At 43.5% G+C, this 16998-nt stretch overlaps 1 protein-coding gene across 1 annotated transcript in view; it reads left to right on the forward strand.

Moving 5' to 3' along the window:
• Positions 1-16998, forward strand: part of LOC126092242 (dipeptidase 1-like) — a 704929-nt gene that overhangs the window by 493045 nt on the left and 194886 nt on the right. The window contains exon 9 of the mRNA XM_049907748.1: positions 295-471. Coding sequence (XP_049763705.1) covers positions 295-471 — 177 coding nt within the window. The remainder of the gene's footprint in view (positions 1-294; positions 472-16998) is intronic.

Here is a 16998-nt window from a genome sequence, read left to right on the forward strand (position 1 = left end):
CATAAATGCATATATATATATATATATATATATATATATATATATATATATATATATATAGTAAAACAATTACAATATATAAAAACACAGAAATGTCATATCTTCAGGTAACAAAATAAGGAAAAATCTATAGTACAATAGATGGAAACAGAAGGATATGCATTTCCGGCGTTACAAGCTGAACTGCGTTAAGGAGGTGGTGGACCTGTTTGCTTGGGCTTATCGTTTTGAACTCCTCTCACGGAGGTACCTAGCTCGTCTGTGACAGGTGTTGGCGTGCTGCCTGTTGGGCAGGTGGTGGTGCGTGAGCTGAACCGCCTGGGAGTGGTGGTGGACCTGTCGCACGCGGCGCCCGCCACGGTCCAGGCGGTGCTCAACGTCAGCCGCAGTCCAGTCATCTTCTCGCACTCCGCTGCAGCCGCCCTCTGCGACAACCCCCGCAACGTGCCTGACTCCGTGCTCACCCAGCTGGTAAGACACTCTGTCCTCTCATTTCTGTACGTACTTGACTAGGCGCTTCTTTCCAGTTTGAAGCTGTGCTGAGTCCTCATTGGTTGAAAATGAACCAATACAATTACGTCGTCAATCTGAATTTTCTCATGTTGAGAAATCAGAAGGAACGATCTGCTTTACCTGGCAAAAAACATTCTTAGGCCGAGATCGCATAAATATTTCTTTACTTACGAACAACCGGTTTCGACAGATTTTGCTGTCATCTTCAGGTCTTCAAAAATTTTTGTTATACTTCAAGTCCAGTTGTCATGTAGGTAAAACGTGGCACATTGTATAAAGGTTTGTCATAAGTAAAGTCTTTATATAGCGTGCAACATTCTGTCTAGGCCTACATCTAAACTTGACTTGAGGTCGACTGAAAATAAACACATCTTATAACAAAAAGCCAGCCGGAGTGGCCGTGCGGTTCAAGGCGCTACAGTCTGGAACCGCGTGACCGTTACGGTCGCAGGTTTGAAACCTTCCTCGGGCATGACTGTGTGTGATGTCCTTAGGTTAGTTAGGTTTAAGTTGTTCTAAGTTCTAGGGGACTGATGACCACAGCAGTTAAGTCCCATAGTCCTCAGAGCCATTTGAACCATTTTATAACAAAAAATTTTGAGGACCTGATGATGACAGCAAAGTCTGTCGAATCCAGTTTTGTGTAAATAAAGGAATTTTCATGCGATTTTGCTTGTTGGAGGTATGAGATATCACGGATGTCACCGAGCTGCTGAGGATGACCTGTGTATGTATTTGTCACACTGATACAAAATGTCTATAGGTACTATTTCAAAAACAAGTAAACAACTGCTCGTCAACATTACTGGGATCGCCAGGGTACAAAAGCTCGGTGACGCCCGACTAGGACATGCGATTCTGATTCTGGTTGCGGAACAAGTTTTCTCAGTTAGCATTTGCTCACAATGGGATGACGGATAATGACGAAAGGATAATGTTCACCTGACAGGGGGCAAATATCTTGAGCGAAGTTCCAAACATCTCTTCAGTGTCTATTGACATGAAAGCAAGTCGAAGTTTAGAAGAGTCGGTTGTGCATACAGAGCTAAGGTGCTTCGTTTGATCGATTTGAAAGATGTAGTTCATTTGGCACCACCCTCCTTCATGAACAGCACAAATATGTTACTCATTCAACGAACGCTTGTCACAGTTACCTACATTCAACACGTATATTTTAAGATACAACTTTGACACGTCGCTAAAGAAGATGTCGCGGCACTCCAATAAAGACAATCTTCTTTGGGTCTCTTTGTAAACGCTGCCGTACGATTGCTTCGTTGTTCATATGGTAGCGATACGGGACACTGCTTTGGCTTGCATCACTAGAATTCCTGATCTGTAGTATTAGGTCCATTTTAGCGGCTAGAACTAACAGCAGTAGGGTAGGGTAGTTTGTGGGAGGAGACCAAACTGCGAGGTCATCGGTCTCATCGGATTAGGGAAGGACGGGGAAGGAAGTCGGCCGTGCCCTTTAAAGGGAACCATCCCAGCATGTGCTTGGAGCGAATTAAGAAAATCACGGAAAGCGTAAATCAGGATGGGCGGACGCGGGATTGAACCGCCGTCCTTCCGAATGCGAGTCCAGTGTGCTAACCACTGCGCCACCTCTCTCGGTGAACTAACAGCTCTAATTCTGTCTCTCGCACTCTTCTAGGTCAGGTGTGTGACGAAGTTTTTAACTGCAAATGGTGTACATCCAGAAAATTAAAGCCGGCCGCTGTGGTCTAGCGGTTCTGGCGCTGCAGTCCGGAACCGCGGGACTGCTACGGTCGCAGGTTCGAATCCTGCCTCGGGCATGGGTGTGTGTGATGTCCTTAGGTTAGTTAGGTTTACGTATTTCTAAGTTCTAGGGGACTTATGACCTAAGATGTTGAGTCCCATAGTGCTCAGAGCCATTTTTTGCCAGGATATTAAATTGTGTGCTCTGCGTATGTTGCTACGACCCATGCAAACACACACTCTTTTCAGGACTCACGCGGTTTTCCGATCATCATCAAAATATCCATGACTGAGAGCGGAATAGAGGGCTTTCCCTACAAATATATTTGTGTAGTCGGTAAACCTTTGGTAGTTTAGGTGGAGGGTCATCTGTCAGTCTCTGCGCTGGCCGTTGATCCTCGGCAGGTCTTGCTGCGTTTTGCTACAGTTTTTTGGCGTTATAGCTTTCCCACATGCAACAGCAACGGCTGCATACGACGTCACGTAACTTTAGGCGTTATACATCATATCATTTATATCTACGTCGAGAACATAACATCCTCAAAACACTCCATTGAAGCTGCTTTACATGTGTGTTGTTCTATTACCAACGAAATATTGAACTTTTAGTGTTCTGAAGCCTAATATCCTAACGAAACAGACGTATTGCTTACCATTTCTTTTTACAATTAAGACAAAATATCTGAATTTTTTTAAAAATTTCAATGCTATAAATTTCAATTACTATGTCAATCAATAACCATTCGAAATTTAAACATCATTGGTTGATAAATGTAACTATAATGACAAGCTTCTTGGTTGTTTTTCTTTCGCACTAGAACCTCGTGCACCCGATAAAACATCTCGTGCACCCGATAAAATATCTACACGTTAAGCTGGGCCTAATGAATAGATAGGTGAAATTCTTAGTCATAAATGGAGAGCCTTTTGCGTATCTCTGAGAAATTTCGATATTTATCGGAAATTAAGGTGAAACACAGCTGTCATTAAAAAAGTTATGTCTGGTTTTAACTTTGAATAAAAAGTGACTGAGTTAGACGGATTCCTGGTTATCTTTCAAGGAATTTGTTAGCAAGTTCCTAGGCAGATAGAAGGACTCATATACATGTTGTAACAAACACATTGGAAATATTCAAGATTTATGTTCCTTTATGTGACTCAAGATTCACTCGTTGAACAGTCACTTTGAATTCCCTCCTAAAGACTGGAGAGATGCCAATGTGGAACAACGACAAACCATTAATCAAGACATCAAAGTGTTGGATGTACGGTATCTGGGCCGATGGAAATTATGATGCGAGTCTAAATTTTATCACTTCACCGATACGAAGAGCAAGCATCTCATCGGAGAAACGGCCCTTTTAGATTCTTTGCAAAGAAGGGAGATTGGACTTTATAATTCAATGGACACAAAATTCCTGTATATAAAGAAGTAGCATTGAGACGCAACTGTAAGTGAAAAATACGGTCACGTATGAATTCAGTACTGAAAGAAAAAAAAATTAAGCTATTACCTCGGAAATTTCTGATTATATGAGATATCTCTCATTAAGGTAATATATTTTAACGGTTCTTCCCATTCTTTTTTCGCATTCTTACCATCTGTAATACACTACAGCGTGCGTCTCAGACTAATGTAATGTACGTGGTGGTATAGCACTTAGCAGACCCATCAGTCAAACAAATCAGTGACAGCTTGCACTGTTCGTGCTTGATCATTGTCCTGAAAAATGATGGTCAGGTTTTGCAGAAAGTGTCATCACTTCGGCACTCCCCTGACTTAGGCCCTCGTGAGCTCAACTCGATTCCTAAACTGAAGGAAACACTTCACGGCATTCGCTTCGGAGCTGCTACAAATTCGTCGGTAATAGACCACCCCACTCGAACTGTCATCACAACTGGCACTGCTAACAGTATCCTACAACTTCCACATCACTGGCAGCGGGTTATACACAATGCTGATGACTACTTTGAAGGTCAGTAAGACTTTGAAACACGTATCTATTTCGTACAAGCTGTAAATAAATAGTTGCTACAATTAAAGTTCCAACCTTCGTAGATTGGGAATCCTTTCAATCACTTTTTTTCTACGATTTATGAGAGTAATGACTCCTCTCTCGCTTTTACGGCTATTATTAGCCTAACTTAAAATTTGTGTCCGTAGTGGTGTAATATGTATCCTGAGAGTGTAGGCGTGGTATTTTGTGTTAGAGATCACACGAAGTGATTATATTTTCTCACAACTTAGTTTATTCAGCATTTCCGTTAGTCGTACTCCCAAGTCGAGGTACATGTGGTTATATATTTTTGTTGTTATAATGTATTAACTGAACTGTCAGTTTTTTGTCTATAGCTGTGTACATACTTTGTGCGAATTATGGTGACATATAAAATAATTCGTTCGATGTCATAACGATGTCTCGTACTAATTACACAACACCAAGCTGAACTACATCCAGTGTTTGCGACACTTCATCCAGAATGTATCACACAGACTTGGGCATTATTACAGAGATTCTGTATGAGTTATTTGTAGACCAGCTACAGTTAGCAGCTATCGAACAAATGTCTCGCATTTTTTGTTGCACGTAACGGAAACTACACTACATGATGAAACGTATTCGCACACCTATTAGGGGGTACTAACATGGGGTGTGTCCACCCTTCGCATTTATCGTGGTTCGAACTCTGCAGGGTACTTTCAGTTAGGTGTGTCAATGTCTGTGGAGGAGTGGCAGTACATTCTTCCTCAGCAGCTCAAATAAGAGGATAAGAGGAGGCAGTGAGTTGGATCTAGGGTCTGGAGTGGAGACGTTCTAACTCGTTCCAGAGGCGGTCCATTGGGTGGAGGTCGAGGCTTTGAGCGGGCCAGTCCGTTTCAGGAATGCTATTGTCCATAAACCATTGCCTTACAGATGCTGCTTTATGACAGGATGAATTGTTATGCTGGAAAGCTACAATCAGTCATCGTCTCCAAACAGTTCCTGTGTTGCAGTCAGTCCATAATGCCGTAAAATGTGCTCATATCTTTCCTCAACCATCGTTTTGCTAACCACGAAACACCCTCCATTCCTTAACATCACTTCCTTCGCACTTCACTGCTGGCACTACACATGATGACACTTGCCTTTCTCCAGGCATATCCCAGACCAAACACTTCCATCATATTTTCATAGGGTACTAAGTGATTAATCGCACCAAATCACGCACTTCCGGTCATCAACTGTCCAAGGGTGTCGCTATTTATGCCACCTTAAGCGTCGCTTAGCAGCGACTACAGAAATTTCTGGCTAATGAGGAGCTGCTCGCCGATATACCCCAATCTTCTTAACTCCTTACCCACAATCATTGTAGCAGATGGGTTTGACCTAAATGAAAGCTGGAAGCATGAATGGTCAACAAAAACATTGGGAACAAGAGCCCATCAACTTGATCCCACAAAGAAGCCAAAAGGTTTTGACCTACCGAGGAACCTCTGGTGCCGCTTCAACAGGGTAAGGACTGGACATGGTTGTTGTAGCTACTTCAGGTACAAATGGGGCTGGATCAGTTCACCAATGTGTGAATGTAATCAAGAAGAGCAGACAATTGAACATCTAGTCCAACGCTCTCCACTTCATTCATACCCTGGAATTCCCGACGACTTGTTCACTCTCACACACAGCTTCATTAATTGGTTAAAAAACACGGACTTTAAGGTTTAATCTTGTCTTATATCATATGCATACTGTATAAAATCACTTGTATTATATGAACTGTACATTGTATAAAATCACCATACGGTTAAATAAATAAATAAATAAATAAAAATTGTAGCAGCAGGATTGCTGGTAGCACAGTGCAACTCATGAGTAATTTCTTCCACTCATGCTATTTTTACAGCTGCCTACTGCAATGGTTGACGGTCTATATCCGTCAGTCCAAGAGTTCTTCATGGTTCTGATTTATTTCTTCACACATTCACTTCAAAGTACATCAACAACAGCCGACTTGTACAGTTGTGAAAGGGTTGAAATGTCCTTGACGAATGCGTTACTCAGGTGTCATCCAACAGCTAGTTGATGTGTTACTGAGGTGACATCCAGCGACTAGTCCATGTTATCCTGACCGACCCGTTCTATTACACCTTCTCCGCTTACAATGCAAAACTCCCCGCCCCCTTTTATAGGGGTGAGTCCGCCTAACGTGACATCTACCTGTCGATTACACGTTACATAGGCCTGTCAGTATGCTTTTTGTGACGTAATATATATATATGATTTCCCGCATCGTATGTTACTCCCAGCTGTTTGTTTGCATAACATTGCTGATGATGGTAGCGGTTCAACAGTTTCTTAACTAAAAGTAATTGTGTATGTACATTTCATGAACTGCGCAAATTTACTTTTCGCTAGATGAGAAGGTAACTGCAATTTTAACACCGATTCGATAACAACGTCATTATTAATTAATTTATACATTATTGAAGTGCAACCAGTTTACACATGAGTCTCATATCACGTAAACGCGGCGAGTTATGTTTTTGCTGATATTCTCGGTCTACTCGAAAATCGGAATAGAGTTTCAGTATGAAGCTCACTTAGCATGTAAGTTATTCTTATTCTCCCTTTGAAGCTTGCTGCAGTTTAAGAGTATTTCTCATTAGACGCATTCCGCATTTATTTATAAAGCATCTTCATTGGGAATTCTCGACTATGGTATGTACAGATTTAAAACAGTTTTTCTTCACAAATTTGGTGTACCATGTACCAACGGTGCATGTTCCGTTTCTCCATTTGTTTTTTATGTAGATTGTGAGAATTGCCACCTTATCAGTACTGCTCTTTTGAACACTTTCATAGTCTACTGTGTGTGTGTGTGTGTGTGTGTGTGTGTGTGTGTGTCTGTGTGTGTGTGCGTGTGTGTGTTTGTGTGGTGTGTGTGTGTGTGTGTGTGTGTGTGTGTGTGTGTGTGTGAGTGTGAGTGTGTGTGTGTGTGTGTGTGTGTGTGTGAGTGTGAGTGTGAGTGTGTGTGTGTGTGTGTGTGTGTGTGTACAAAGCAAAGAATGACAAAGCAAAGTAAATCGTCCCCGAAAGTTATGAAGATAAATGCATTAAATCTTTAAATGCCAAAATGTAGAAACGTAATATGTATGTCATACTTCCCGTATTACCATTGAAGCTGCTTTAGAAACAAAAGAGGAATGCTGCTTGTGAAAAACGCTCTTAAACTGCATCAGCTTAAAATGAGGAACAATACTGATGGACACCTAACGACGACTGCACAAGATGTACATGGAAACAAACATATAATTTATTAGCACGTTTTGGTGCCAAAAGCTTTTCGCCCAGCTCCTATCCTCCTGATGACAGTGAGTGACAAAAACGTTATTTGTGCTGAATCGGTGCATGTTCAAAGTTGTAACAACCCAGTATAAGATACTGGAAAACTTTTTTTGACGAACCGAAACATTACTCCCATTGTCCCCCGTGAGACTGAATGTCGTCTGGAAGGACTTGCAGACGCTTCAACTACGAAGAAGCAGTGACGATGCAGATCGAAAATGGGGAAACCTACGATGGGTGTCCAATAAGTAAGGCATCACATTTTCTACTGAGTGCATCAATACCTCAATATAAAGGCTCCCAATTCCTAAATCGAGGGACATTTGTACCGTCTATTGACCGCATCTCACTGAAATTAAATGTTGCCTTTTACATAAAACGGACTAAATAGATATGTGGCCATTTTGCCTTTTCCTAAATCAAGATTGGGTTCCAGAAAACAAAACAACGTATTGTCCTGTGTGGCACTATTTCCTATTTCTATCTTAAGTGGACGTCCCTGGTAAAATACGGTCACATTCTCAAACGAGTTTTGAGAATACTATAGCCGTCTCGTAGTTTTCGTTGCCTTCCTCATCCTACACCTACAGCTATACTGCATAAACCGTTTTACGGAAGAGGCAAATAACTCGTAACCCTGTCATTTCCTCCTTGCCTGTTCCGTTCGGGGAACAGTGTGTGGAAGAACATCTGAAAGAGCTCTAATTTACTTATTTTCTCGTCGCGGTCATTCTGCGAAAGATAGAAGGATAAATAGTACATCGCCCGACTACTGCTGGAACATACTCTCTTGCAATTTCATCACTAAACGTCTCTAAATAACATAAAGCCATTTATTTAACAATTGATGCTGGAGATTGGCCCCATGTTGAATGATGTCGCTTTTGCTTGCATCTTCTCTGCCCCTTCAATTAATCCAACCTCATAAATTTCCAAGAAGAGTGAATAATATTCAGTAATTCGTCTTATAGTAGTTTTGTGGCGCTCTGTTTTCGTTGAGGTATTTCATTTTCTTTAGATTCTTCCATGCTTGTCAGCCTGGATTTTGCTTCTCTGGAGGTTGTTTTTATGCAGTCTTTGCTATATCTCTGACATTTCAATGTGAAATCGATACCCTGATTAATCCGCTACCAACGACTCCTCCAGCGGCTGGTAAGAGGTGACAGCAACTGTCTCATTGGCCTGGTCGCTGACGTCAAGCTGGAGATATAACCTGCCCTCAGCGGCGCAGCAACACACTTCGAATCCTTCTTTGCTAAGGTCTCTACCTCGCTAACGCAGTAGTTTCGTGACCTGGCTGTTTACTGGTTTTTGATAGGACTATGTGCTGGATTGCTGTTCGTGTTATTGAAGGATTTGCTTTTCCCTAGACTATAGGGTTTATTCCATTGGTCTGTTCTAAAGTTTACGACATCTCATTGCGTACTGACGTGGAGTATCAAGTGATAACAGTGTATCCATGTTTTCTATGCAATAAAGGCTGTGTGACACTGTAGCAGGTGTAACAGTCGTTACATTTAGGACCGCTCCAGAAGGTTCCTCCTAGGTATTTTACAGACTTCGCAGTTCCTAGTGATTTATCACCTACAGCATAAGCGAAAGGCAGTGGAGCTCTTACCCTGTTTGTACCGACAACTGCCACAGCACAGGCATCCTCTCGATCATGCTGCTCACCTTCGACCAAATGAGCATATTCGTGAAAATTATTAGTTACGAATTAAAACGAGCTACGATGATATAACATCATCTACCAAAAGAGCCTCTCAAAGTGATGCTGAGCTAACTGATAATGCTGTCCAATTTCTGTCCTCCTCTCCTCTTGGTACAATATGCAGTGTCGCTGTTAAAACTTTAGCTCTGATTAACTGCCAACAAGAGACTACCGTCTGCAGTAGAGATCTCCTACGTTGTAACTAACTGACTTCCCTCGGTTATTGTGCTCCCTGCAATGTTTTCCTTCATAGTTTTTTATAGTGTGCTGTTTTCTAATTTTTCTTCTTTAATGTGGTCTCTCTTTTCTTTTCTACTGTAGGTCTCAAATGTCAAGCAATGCAGTAAATGACGATAATGAAGATTTATGAACAGCTCACTCGCTGAACAAAGTACAGCACTTCAATTCAGCTAACCATCTCCGCCCTTTGGCGATATACGGGCTGTAAGTGCAGATATTTCTATTGGTGACAGAGGACGGTGTATTGAACAACATTACGGCAGTATTTATGTCATATACAGACTATTACTTACAGCTATTACAAGTCGGACGGTGTATTCATAACAGTGTGGCAGTATTTATGTCATATGCAGAGTATTAATTACAGCTATTACAAGTCGTTTGCCTTTAGGTTGGGTAGTACCTCGGAGTACTTGTGGCAAAAACAGGCCATCAATGCTTGTGTTCCATTGGGCAGTAGGTCAGGTGTTGAAGTGTGGACGCGTAGACGCATATGGTTAAGTCTATACTGACAGGTCCAGTCCACTTAGTGGTGCAGTTACGATGGAGCAGAAAATATCGCGTTAAATTTGTGACGTGTTTATGAGAATACTGTTAGAGGGAAAGGAATATCAACCATGTGTGTATATACACTCCTGGAAATGGAAAAAAGAACACATTGACACCGGGGTGTCAGACCCACCATACTTGCTCCGGACACTGCGAGAGGGCTGTACAAGCAATGATCACACGCACGGCACAGCGGACACACCAGGAACCGCGGTGTTGGCCGTCGAATGGCGCTAGCTGCGCAGCATTTGTGCACCGCCGCCGTCAGTGTCAGCCAGTTTGCCGTGGCATACGGAGCTCCATCGCAGTCTTTAACACTGGTAGCATGCCGCGACAGCGTGGACGTGAACCGTATGTGCAGTTGACGGACTTTGAGCGAGGGCGTATAGTGGGCATGCGGGAGGCCGGGTGGACGTACCGCCGAATTGCTCAACACGTGGGGCGTGAGGTCTCCACAATACATCGATGTTGTCGCCAGTGGTCGGCGGAAGGTGCACGTGCCCGTCGACCTGGGACCGGACCGCAGCGTCGCACGCATGCACGCCAAGACCGTAGGATCCTACGCAGTGCCGTAGGGGACCGCACCGCCACTTCCCAGCAAATTAGGGACACTGTTGCTCCTGGGGTATCGGCGAGGACCATTCGCAACCGTCTCCATGAAGCTGGGCTACGGTCCCGCACACCGTTAGGCCGTCTTCCGCTCACGCCCCAACATCGTGCAGCCCGCCTCCAGTGGTGTCGCGACAGGCGTGAATGGAGGGACGAATGGAGACGTGTCGTCTTCAGCGATGAGAGTCGCTTCTGCCTTGGTGCCAATGATGGTCGTATGCGTGTTTGGCGCCGTGCAGGTGAGCGCCACAATCAGAACTGCATACGACCGAGGCACACAGGGCCAACACACGGCATCATGGTGTGGGGAGCGATCTCCTACACTGGCCGTACACCACTGGTGATCGTCGAGGGGACACTGAATAGTGCACGGTACATCCAAACCGTCATCGAACCCATCGTTCTACCATTCCTAGACCGGCAAGGGAACTTGCTGTTCCAACAGGACAATGCACGTCCGCATGTATCCCGTGCCACCCAACGTGCTCTAGAAGGTGTAAGTCAACTACCCTGGCCAGCAAGATCTCCGGATTTGTCCCCCATTGAGCATGTTTGGGACTGGATGAAGCGTCGTCTCACGCGGTCTGCACGTCCAGCACGAACGCTGGTCCAACTGAGGCGCCAGGTAGAAATGGCATGGCAAGCCGTTCCACAGGACTACATCCAGCATCTCTACGATCGTCTCCATGGGAGAATAGCAGCCTGCATTGCTGCGAAAGGTGGATATACACTGTACTAGTGCCGACATTGTGCATGCTCTGTTGCCTGTGTCTATGTGCCTGTGGTTCTGTCAGTGTGATCATGTGATGTATCTGACCCCAGGAATGTGTCAATAAAGTTTCCCCTTCCTGGGACAATGAATTCACGGTGTTCTTATTTCAATTTCCAGGAGTGTATTAAAGTACTAAATATAAAAATATTTGCTCTTACACCCGTTAGGTTCTGAATAATCTCGAAAGTTTTGGGTGTCACAGTACGACATTGATAATAACAAAATTAAACGGAAGGGCGTCACATACGATACGACAAAGTCAGCGTGTGGTCAAGAGTATGAATTTAATCTTTCTTTCTCTTCCTTTTTTATCTCCGACAGCCCTTTTGCATCATTTTCCCGTTCCAGTCTGGAGTCGAAATGAAAAAAAAAAAATGACTAAGAGCAGCACTTTGTGACTGCACGCAAGGAGAGGTATTTTTCATTCAGTGACGCCGCAAAATCTCCAGCGGCGACGGCTGTAGGAGGCCGTTTGTAATCTGCTATTGGTGCAGAACGCGGAGAGACTAGCCGCACGAGAATCCGATACAACCGCGGCGACCCCGGGCCGGTGCCGCGGATGAAAAATGCCCCCTTGCTCCCCACCCCCCGCCTCTGCTGGCGGCCTTTGTCCACATTGTCGGGCGCCAGCAACACGCGTCCCCAATCTGGGCGCGTCCGCGCCAGACGCCAGGCGAGCGCTCATTTCCATAAAACGCGGGGTCACCCCGGCCTGCGAACGGCGGACCGCGGGCACACGGCGCTGCGACGTGCGTCCCTGCCACGCACGAGTGGATTGCTTCTTTTCGAGCTTCAACTCTGGGCCCCTGGAATTCTCATCCAGGCCGGCCTGTCTTTCTTCAGATATCAGAATGGGCGATGTGTAACGGAGAACTGCTGACCGTAAATATAAATTCCGTGGGCGCTTCCGACATGTTCGTCGTCTGAGAACCAGTCTTCCTCCCCCCCCCCACCCCTTCCCATCTCTCTCTCTTTCTCTCTCTTTCTCTCTCTCTCTCTCTTTCTCTCTCTCTCTCTCTCTCTACTCTCTATCTCTCCTGACACATACATACACACTTCCTCTACAGTTTACACGTTCATAAATTCTTCTTTGGTGTAGAACTAACTGTCAAGCATATATTGCATTTACTATCCATGTTTGTGTTTCAAGTCAATTTTATCATCATTAAAATTATTCAGTCACTGGGTATGTGGTCACAGATTTTTTTTTTTTGATGAATCTCTCGCTAGTTTCTGGACCCCATTGAGCCCAGAGAATGGGCATTGTAAGCCATTTCTCCTTTTTTTATTAGATTCACATTGTATCTGACAAACATGGTATTGCCAAGGAATTCATTTCACCAATTTTCTATTACAAACGAAAACCAAAAATTAACTTGTGTTTGCAGTGAAGTACAGAAAAAGTTTCATTTCCACGTATTCGTGAAACTACGTTTGAAATCGTGAAACAGTCGTACAAAGAAAGATACATAATGCACAAATGTTTTAAGTACAGAGTCCAAATTAAGAAACATGATCCAGGACAATTTCTATGCTCTGGGCGCAGGCTGCTTCGCTTCTCTGCAACGCGATTTTGTAAACGTCTCTATGGTAACGCCTTTTTATAGCTCTATAGGCGCATATCGTTTCCGCCAAGAGCTGTCTGCGCTTCGCACTTTAGAGCTGCCGAAAGCTCTGCCTCGTGTCAGGGATTTCATTAAATGAGTGTCTTAGCAGCACAGAGTAAATATATCAAAACTTCCTGCATGATGCGAAATTTCTTTTATCGCAGTGTTAATGACCTCACATCTCTTGACCTGTGTGTCGTACAACGATATATTTGTGTATGTACATTCAGCGGCATATGTGGATACGGTCAAAGAAATTTATTGCCAATAGAGTTTATAGGATAGAAGAAATTCATTTAATCTTCACATGTCTCAGTGTTTATGACGGCACATCTGATTAGTTGTATTTCATATAATGATATAGTTAACAGGTAATTCAGCAGCATATGTACATACTGTCTGCAAAGTAACTTACGAATAGAGTGGGTAGCAAATGAATAACAAATTTAAACGTCATGCACAATGCGGCAGTTTTTCACATATCTTAGTGTTTATGACGTCATATCTCGTGAACTACACAGGCTACAACTACATACTTTTGTAGGTGAGTTTTATGGTGTATATGTATAGTTTCTGCAAAATTTATTAGGAATAAAGTTAGCGCCCCAGTAGTAATAAATTTTAACGTCATGCAAGATGTGGCAGTTTTTCTCACATATCGTCGTTTATGACGTTATATCTCCTGAGCTATTATAGGTAGGTGAAACTTATCTCCCCCCCTCCACCACACACACTCACACACAGACATATACACACACACACACACACCGATTGTTACCAGACAGTATGGGATATGTGTACCGAGTTTGGTCGAAATCACACACACACACACACACTAACATCCATTTTTATAATAGGTGTAATTGGTGTGATCCTAAATTCATAATTAATTTTATAAGAGACCAAATGTACTGTACTGTCAGAATCTTGTCAATTTGTTCAACCGCTAAAAGTGTCGTCTAAAAGGGTTCTAGGATGGACACCACATTCTACCATTATGACACGGTATTGTGCCATGACCACCTTATTCCTCAACAGTGTACTGTTTTTGGATAACCCATTCAGCTGAGGTATTGATTCAGTTTAATTCATATGGTAAGATTCAAAATTACATATTTTCATCTTCAGACGTACCTGGCTGTCACAAAATTTCAAATAAAAGTCACAAAATTTCAAATAAATAAAAGAATCTCAACCGAAACAAACAAGATTTGCTGCAGAGTAAGATTCTGTAACACATAAATGATTGAAATGCTTTTCCTTAAATATATGCTTCAAAGGTCGTGAGCTCTAGTCACCATTGAGACTAGACATAGAGACTTGATGTTAGTCACGAGTACCTTTAAGGCGACAAAGACCCAGTTGTGAGTTTGAACAGGGTCGACTAGTAGTGCTACTATAAGCTGTATGTTCCTTCTGCGACATTACAGAAAGACTTGGCAAGAATATAGCCACTGTAAATGATTGCAACTAGCGGTGGTCACATGGCACTACCGACAGGTAAGACCATCGTGTTCGGCGTATGCCGCCGTTCTTACCGTACTGCATCTGAACCAGCAACGTGAGGGCCAGTTGGCACCACAGTGATACAGAGTACTGCTACAAGTCGGTTACTTCTAGTAGAGTTCATAGCCAGACGCCCTGTAGCGTGCATTCATCTGATCCCGAACCACCGCCAGTTTCGACTTCAGTGGTGTCTAGCGAGAGCTTATTGGAGGTCTGTTGTGTTTTCTGGTGAAAGCTTTCTGTGCGTCAGTGCCAGTGACGGCCGTGTGTTGATTAGAAAGAGGCACTTGAGGACCTGCAGCCAACCTGTCTGCGTACTAGACACACTGGGCTTACACCTGGAGTTATGGTCTGGTGTAGGATTCCGTACGAAAGCAGGAGCACTGTCGTTGCTACCCCACACACTCTGCCTGCAAATTTGTGCTGTCAGTCTTGGGATTTTACCTGTTACGCTGTCTTTCATGAACAACATTCCAGCGATTGATTTCCAACAGGATAACGCTCGCTCACTTACTGCTGTTGTAACCCTACGTGCTCGACAGAGTGACAAACATTTGCCTCGGCCTTCTTCATCATCCTGTCTGTCTCTAATCGAGCACCATCGGATGACAACTCAGGGCTCATCCACAACCAGCATTAACTGCCGCTGTATTGACCGTCCAAGTGCAATGAGGTATGGAAGTCCGTCCTACGAACTGACATTCGGCACCTGTACAACACAATACACTCAAGTTTTCATGTTTGCATTCAACATTCTGGCAATTAAACCAGTTATTGATGTGTCAGCGCATTCATTAACGTTTTATCTTGCAAGGTTAACAACTTAAAATCTATTATCTAGGTAAAGGTATATCCGAAATTGTATTACTCCACATTAATTATTTTTTGATGTTGCTATTTTTTCCGTGGGTGTAGTTTTTGATATATCCCTGAAAAGTCTCCACTCCGGTGACGTCTACTCAAAAATTGCTCTGACAGTTAAACTCTGTATCCAGATTTGAATCTCCCGTGGTAAATTTGCTTACAATCGCCCACTTCATCAGAAACAACAGACACCCTCTAAAACGTAATTAGTACGCTCTTGATCCGTCCACCTCCATAGCTGTGTGATCAGTGTAGATGACTTGCATGTGTAAGACCTGGATTCGATTTCCGGTACTGCCAAAGACTTTTTCTTTCGTGGGTGTACTGGTACAGGAGTGCCCTCAACCTCCTGAAGCGAACTGAGGAGCTACCTGTATGCGAAGTGGCGACACAACGACCGGGAGAGAGGTATGCTGGCCACATGCCCCTCTATACCGCTGCCGCAAGACGCCGCAAGGCATAGCATGACAGGGCGTCTGGTCGAAATCCCTTGGGCCTCCAAGGTCTGGATGACGAGCTCGTTACACTCTTGATCTACACTACAACACTTGTACCAAAAATGTCGAATAACTAAAATTTAAATTTTCGTAATGCCGACGCAGGTGAAGAGACAAGCTGTAATCTTCCTTTTTATGAAAATGTGCACATTTAAGACTGCTAAAAGTAGAGACGGTATTACAGTGCTTGCATGTCTGCAGAACTGTCACTGCACACATATGGACAACGACGTATGGATGTTTTGGTCTGGCCGTAAAGCGTGTAGGGGGCCTACAGGCTGCTGAGGTGGTTAGGATGACCGGTTACGACAAACGGGGAATCCAGCTTCGAAACCTGGTCCGCCATAAATTTTCAATGTCGTCATTCCATTAAATAGCTTAAAACTGTTCGTATTTGTATTTGTGAATACATTTCCTGTACCTACATCAAGGTAAAATATGTTACTTACAAGGGAAACTCCCGAGCGCTGCCCCTCAGATTTAGTGGTAAGATGCGATTGAATTCGACAAGTCCAGGTTCGAATATAGACGCATATAACCGACTCACATTTACGAGAACGACGGTTGAAATACGCCTCCAGTCATCCAGACTTAGGTTTTCCGTTATTCTTCTCCATCACTCTGCCGGAATGATTACTTTGGAAAGAGCATGGGCGATTTCCTTTCCTTTCGCATCCTTCCCCCACAAATCAACTAGAGCTCCATCTCTAAGGAGCTCAACAGCAACGGGATGATAAACCATAATCTTATTTCCTTCTTTCAACGCCTATATTTTTATTCCCAACGGTCTTCGGAGTAGTTTTATTTCTATGTTGTTCCAATCTCGTCATCTCAGAGCAGCATTTTCGTCAAATTAGTAAGTAAATCCGTCATCAATCTGAAGACTGGTTTGAAGAACGCAGTACTTTAACGGTTATTATCCTATTTTAGGTTTTACATCCACGTCTTCTTGCGACCTTTGAACTGACCTACAAAGCCAGTAGTCCTCCATTACTTATTCCGCATCAAGTAGAAATGAGATTTATGGGGAACTTCAATAGGAGAAGGAATCGTTGATTGGAAACGTCCTGACATATCAAGGAATCGA

This window comes from Schistocerca cancellata, chromosome 7 (genome assembly GCF_023864275.1).
Source record: "Schistocerca cancellata isolate TAMUIC-IGC-003103 chromosome 7, iqSchCanc2.1, whole genome shotgun sequence".
In the NCBI taxonomy this organism is placed as follows: Eukaryota; Metazoa; Arthropoda; class Insecta; order Orthoptera; family Acrididae; genus Schistocerca; species Schistocerca cancellata.